The following is a 6,783-nucleotide window of genomic DNA, read 5'->3' as shown; positions in this document are numbered from 1 at the left end:
GTTTCATTAGTAACGTTACCAAAACCTGCATCAACGGTCACAGTGTACGTTAGGATTGATTCCTGTATGTGCTTTATGGACAGATAAAATATGATACAAAAATGTGTCAAACAATATCTGGCTTGAATGAATAGTTGTCATGCACAAATGTTAATGTAATGGACCAAGTGTGTAACGTAGAACTTAGATGTGCGTTAGTACACTTGTCACGTTTATCATGTTAGACTTAATATATGTGAAAGTTTTTACTATGATTCTTTTTATTAATTAGACCATGTGTGGTTTCATTTGCATTTCATACCACCATGGGGAATGAATGGACAATAAAGATTATTATCATTTTCACATCTTTTTTCTTGATAATAATTATTGGCTTTGGTAGAAACTAATAAGTCCCACAAAACTTCAGATATACTTCAAAACTGCAAGGTAAGTACCCCCAATAATGAATAGTTTAATGTAAAGCTAATTGTGGATTAAAATGAAGTCAAAGTCATTGAAACATTTCCTAAAGTAAACTATGTTGGACTTTCCACTAGAAGCCTCTTGTTCTGAGGGGGGGGGGGGGGTGATTTTGATACAGATTGTAAACACATCACCAGGAACTTCTTTTCAAATCACTGGAGAAAATAATCTTTATTGAAATCATCACAGCATCTGAAGTACAATCAGTACAAAAGATCTGTGTCCTGAGTAATATCCTAAATCATTTGATAACTACATGTAGTTGTAATGTTACTTATTATATAAACTAGTGATTATGCTAGTTAACTAATTAATACCTATGCATTCAGTGTACATTACAATATTGTATTTGGTGGAATAACATACAGTTCTATCACACTGAAACGCAAACATACTTTGGGAAGTCGAAATATTGGTGAAATCTCCTTATGGTATCAAAAGCTGTTTTATAACTACTATTTTCTGTCATTCAAAACATGAAATTTGCACAAGGTACATTGAGATCTTACAATGCTAAAACAATACAGACTTGAAAAGTTAGCACATCATTGAATCAGATGTTTCCGCAAACCGATTGATCTTCTCTAACCAACTTGGAAATAATATCGGATATTTGAATGTTTTCAAAGTTGCTCACAGACATTGATATAAACTAAAAGTCAAAGTTAACATCACAGATATCTTATTCCAAAAAGAAATGGAGGCACCCTGAAGTCTGCCATTAAGCCACAATACTATAACCATACAAGCAGGTCTCACTCTCATGAGATGGGACAAATAGTGTTAGTATGTGTGTGTGAGTGAGTGAGTGAGTGAGTAACTGAGTACGCGAGTGAGTAACTGAGTGAGAGTGAGTGAGTGAGTGAGAGTAAGTGAGTGAGTGAGAGTGTGTGAGAGTAAGTGAGTGAGTAACTGAGTGCGCGAGTGAGAGTGAGTGAGTGAGTGAGTGAGTCAGTGAGTGAGTGAGCGAGTGAGTGGGTGAGAGTGGGTGAGTGAGCGAGTGAGAGCTATTTCTCCATCCTGTATCTTAATTTCATGATGATACCTCAGTGATGTGATTTTGTGCCCCCTTAAGATATGGCAAGTATATACGTGCCACACAGCGCTCAAAACAACATCCTACACCAGCCTCATCAGGCAGGCCGAGGGTGACCTCCAAGTCTCTCCAGGCATCAGCAGACCTGTCGTACACATACACCAGACAGCCTGATGGCTTATCGTACATGTCAGAAGCTGCTAACAATACATGCAGCTAACACTAGTCATTTTATATCAGTAAAAACAGTTGGTATTTGGAAAATCAACCAAACTTGATGCTCTAGTTTCAAGTGAGATATCAGTGCGTAGCTCTTGGCGTACTGAGTATAGTGATATAAAAATAATTATTCTACAATGTTCACAACGTAAGATATCATTGATGGAAAATGCAAGCTGACCGCGGTCTTTTTGGAGCATCCCGATTATCCTTTAGGTCTCCCCGCGGAGCAAGATTGGGATACCGAAGGGTAAATTTCTTACCCCGTCGGGTCTAAACTCTCAACCCCAGGGAAGACAATGTCAAAAAACATGCTTTCCCGCGGGAAAATTGCATCCCCGGGGATAGAAAAGTCAGGTAAAAGTCTCCCTCACACCTCTCAGAGAGATGTGAGGGAAGGCGTGAAAGGCGTGAATTGTCATGATGTCGACCGTTCGGGTCATGATTTGGACCGTTCGGGTCCATATCATGGACCGACGGTTTCACAGTCAGAAAGGATTTGGATTGATGATTATAAGGCACAGTTCAATCCCCTCAGACTGTTGACTGTAAAACAGTCATTGCTTCGGTGGTAGTATTCTGAAAATGGTCACCTCTTCACATCCTGAAGCAGCTTAAATATTAAAAATATGTCCAATAGTCAATGGTGTATCTTTGTCAGCAGACAGCCTAATGGTATCTTTCTCACAAACTCAACATCATCCAGATTTTATACCAGACTTTATACAGCTACTTCGCTGTGAACAGTTTCTGTTCCAAAATCATCAAGCAAATTATAAGGTGTGAATGGACTAAGAGTACTAAGTCTTATAATGGACTTGTTTTCTGCTCCGTTTTCATTGTGAGGGCCCTGACTTTTAAAATGCTTCGTGATAACCATCATGGAGAATAAATCTCAGTATAGACTATAAGGTTCATGTGCCAGTGCACTCAAATAATCACCATCTGTCAATTATCTATTTAGTGTGAGTGGTCCTTTGTTGTCTGTTGTGTTTCACCTTATGAATACAAAAGGAGAATTGTTATTTTACTATATACCTTTTACACAGCTGCATGAGTGTCTCTGAGCACAACAGTGAGAAACCTTTTTGTGCCTTCTTACAATTGCTACCCTATATAAACTAAATGTCTTTCTGCCTGCCAGCCAAACTGTCTCCAAAAGACTAAGACTTGGCACTGCAACCCTCTGCATTGCCCTCATTATGTAAATGACCCAATGTGGACTGGAAACTTGTAAAAATGTAGTAGTTAGAGTGATGATTGCCCTGAAATCCCCACCCATTGTTCCTCCCTTCTTTTGCATTTGTTTACGACCTAATTTCACACTTCCTCCCCGGCCCTACAGGGGTGACCACTGTTGCAGTATTACAGTAATATATACCATTAATAACGTCATGTGTAATGTTATGGGAGAGTGAAAAAAAGATACACCATTATCTCAAGAATTGAAATTTCAGACGGGAAAGCCTTGCCGTCAATTACTACTCTGGCCTGGCAACTGTCAAAAGCATTTTCCCACAAATTCTATTCCAGACTGGACCTACTCTTCAAACACCCCTATCCAACCAGAGCCCTTGGATTGTTCCTGTATCCAAACAGCTAGCTGACGATCAGTCCACTATAATCTTTGGGGGCCGAATACACGAAGTCCCAAGATTGAGAAATGTAGTTTAATTTGAAATAGTTCAACAAGTATAGAGAATAATAATAGACAATGATAACATTATTACCTAATGTTAACTGCCCAGATGGCACATAAAATCCCACTAAGAAGCTAGTCTTGTTTGGCTCATCTTCCAATTGGCACAATTGTGCAGGTGGATCAGATAAGTACATGTCTGACCAACCTCCTTGCTCTGACACATGAGACATTCACAATACTAGTATATCATACACACTTCTTTGCTAACAAAAAAAATGAACACCCGATAAATTCTTCTGTACAAAGTCACGAGACCGACCTTCATAATTTTGCTAATCTTGATGTTCCTTTCAGGAGTCAGACTTATACATAAACCATAATAACTGTAGACGGCAACCGTCTGTCCTTCAATATGAAATGTGTATTCGGCCATTGTTGCCGTAACAGACAGAAGACAAACAGGCTTGGCACATTTACTTGGTTGAGAGAAGCTTCCGTTTGAATGGGGAACTCCCATTCTGCTAAGTGTAGTGTAGGGCTAAGTGTATAAGAACTTAGGCATTTTCATCAGTTTCGAAGCGATTCGATTGACAGGATTTGCATTATTAAAGCCCCAGGTTTCCGACTGATACAAAATATGCAATAAGCTTGACATGTGTATCAAAAGTTTGCTTCTAAACAAGACTCGAAATATAAAGTACATCCGCTTTGGTGATTGATTGTAGACTCGCGTCTTCAACGTCTGCCTCAGGTCATGTATATACAATATCCATTCACTCACCTTGTGCTTGTACTAAGTATAAACCTCATTACTTGTAAATAAACCCTAGTATGAAGTTACGCTGTCTAAGCTAATATTAATTTTTGTGGAGTTATCTACAAAAAGGGAAGGATTCAGCAAGGATTTCAATCTCCTTGGATTCAACAAGTCTCCATTCCTATCATAGTAATCTCCGAGTAGATTCCGCAGTCGGGCTAGTTTTAGGCATTTTTTGCGTTGCTAATGTACGTTTTTCTGGAGTTGCGCGTATTTAACAGATAGCGACTCCAGGTCAGGGTCACAGAACACGGAATGGTTATAAAACACGCAATGCTCCATTAAAAACGGGTTTGCCTCACAGTGTTAGACTAAGTGTTTCCTATTGTTATACAATGTGTACTTGTTGTGTCCACCATATATGAAAACATTGTTTGTTTGGCTTCTAGGTCTGTCATTTTATCTCTGCACAAATTCAAAACCTAAATTCTTTACCTTTGTACAGATGAAAGCTCATTGTTTTGCTTTGTAGTGTATTGTCTATTTTCCCTATTGTGAATCTTGTGAACAGTGCTGTGTTGTTGAAGCCAATGCAATTTCCCAACACTGCCTATGGAATATAGTTGATGATAGCTCCTTGCATATAGCTGTAGATTATCATCTCCTTTTCTTTCTCGAGGATTGTTTTCAAAGCTTTAATTTCAATGACTGTAAGCTATGCATAATTTTGTAGTTGTTGTGTCGGCCATACTGAAGACATTGTTTAGCTTCTGTCATGTTTTATCAAAATTCGAGAGCCTATCTTTACATTAAATTTTGTTTTAAAGAAGCCGAACATCAAGAAATTCATAGTGTGTTTTTGTAATTTGTTTTCGTGTAGGGAATTTTGTGAATTTCTGTTTAATTTGTGGACACCAATGCATTTTCCCTACATTGTGGAACACATTATTTTAAAGTTTAACATATATTCGTAGAAGGGGGTTTTAGGCAGGTATACCGTATACCCTTCTTGATTCAATGTAATATGCTGAGGTGAGTTTCCATCTCCTAAAATAGTACATGAAAACACCTGCTAAGAATTAGTTCACTAGTCGTTTACTTCTTTTTGAAAGCTAACATAGCTCTAGATCGTTGACTTTGATCATTTTCTTCTATCAAGAAATAATTCCAAGTGCTGGAGAAAGGAGGTTAAAAAAGCTCCTCGACTGGACAAAGAAATTACGACCAGACATTTCAGGCCATGAGTAATGAAATGACCAATCAAAGTGTCCCTGACTGCATTCTATGCATAATTAAAGATGAATACAGGTAATTACTTTGGGCCAAGGTGCTAAAAACAATTACTATTGATAATAATGGCCCTGTCAACATGACGATTGGGGTTGTCAGATTCACACATACAAAAACTAAAAAATCCAAGCATGTAAACTTGAAAGGCAAAGACAAGCTTGTATAATAAAAACCTATGATATAATGACATGCAAAGAATACACAAGTGTGTTTGCGTGAATTATTTCTGGAAAATTTATTTTACTATCAGAAAGTTAGATATTGACTGTTGAATTCATACGTACTGCCTAAATTTTATCAAAATGGACAAACTTTAAAATTGATTAATTTCAAATAATCTGAAGTGTATTCTTATTTTCTGGAAAGCTTTTCTAAAAAGTAGGCAGTCTTCTCTCAGTCTTCTCTACATCCTGTGAAAATTTTGTTACTGTTAGCCATCTGCAACAAGCTGGTCTCGGTCATTATTTGTCAAATCTGAAGAGTAAAATGTGTTCATATATTGCACAAATATTTTGGTAATTATCATTTAGTCTAGTACATAATTGGAATGAGCAGAATCTCTTCTCTACTTCTGCCAAATTATAACCTACTTGACCTCACAAAACTTGAGACACAAATGTCAAATTTGTCTGCCAAACCTAATCTCCAAGCAGATCTTGCTGTGGCAAATGGGAAGAAGTTTAGCCGGCAGAGGAGTTATTGACCACAGCGACCACAGCGAAGGCTGTGGCCAATAACTCCTCTGCCGGCTATTTTTTTTCCCATTTGCCACAGCAAGATCTGCTTGGAGATTATGCCAAACCCACAATAACATCTTTAATGGTTTTAATGGAATAAGGTAATAGCTTCTGTGCTAATGTCTCCACCTATAGCTAGTACATACATGACAATAGGGAGCCAAGAGAGGTGTCAATGCTGGGCAGGCTTTATCATTCAAATTCCTGTTGCACACTTGACAAAACACCTTGAGAGCTTGACAGAACCAGGAAAAAAACTGCCATACAACAATAATTACAGTTAAAGTAACTCAAGGAGCTTTCATCATTCATTTGTGATGATAGCTCCTTGAGTAACCGTAGTGTTATCTCTGTGTGTAAAAAAACAGTGTTCTACGACAGGCTTTTCCCTGTCTTAAAAAGTTTAAGCCATCAATTCAAGACTAGGCTAAGTTCAGTGAAAAACAGAACAAACTGGAAAAGCCAAGAAATACAACTATTTATTATCATCTTTATTTGTGGCATGCTATCATGACTAGATTCATCCATTATTACTGTATCATCAGTAAGTCTTGGAGTTAACTAATGAGGTCAGTGAGGAAAGGTTTACAGAGGGTCTGCATGTTCTTTTCGGTAAGGTGTAGGCAGCCTATTGTTA

The 6,783-nt window shown here is 37.9% G+C and overlaps 1 protein-coding gene across 2 annotated transcripts in view; it reads right to left on the bottom strand.

Annotated features, from left to right (window-relative positions):
• Positions 1 to 1,398: 1,398 nt before the first annotated feature.
• The window catches only part of LOC118419636, an 8,551-nt gene continuing 3,166 nt past the window's right edge, over positions 1,399 to 6,783 (bottom strand). The window contains exon 3 of one of the 2 annotated variants that reach the window (XM_035826117.1): positions 1,399 to 1,715. In XM_035826117.1, the coding sequence (XP_035682010.1) occupies positions 1,499 to 1,715 (217 nt within the window). In that variant the 3' untranslated portion in view covers positions 1,399 to 1,498. Of the gene's footprint in view, positions 1,720 to 6,783 lie in introns of both variants that reach the window. The other variant, XM_035826118.1, reaches the window with a different exon arrangement.

The sequence above is a fragment of the Branchiostoma floridae genome, chromosome 7, assembly GCF_000003815.2.
Source record: "Branchiostoma floridae strain S238N-H82 chromosome 7, Bfl_VNyyK, whole genome shotgun sequence".
Classification (NCBI taxonomy): domain Eukaryota; kingdom Metazoa; phylum Chordata; class Leptocardii; order Amphioxiformes; family Branchiostomatidae; genus Branchiostoma; species Branchiostoma floridae.
Note: the sequence above shows the minus strand (reverse complement) of the source record. Positions and strands in the feature narration are given on the sequence as shown.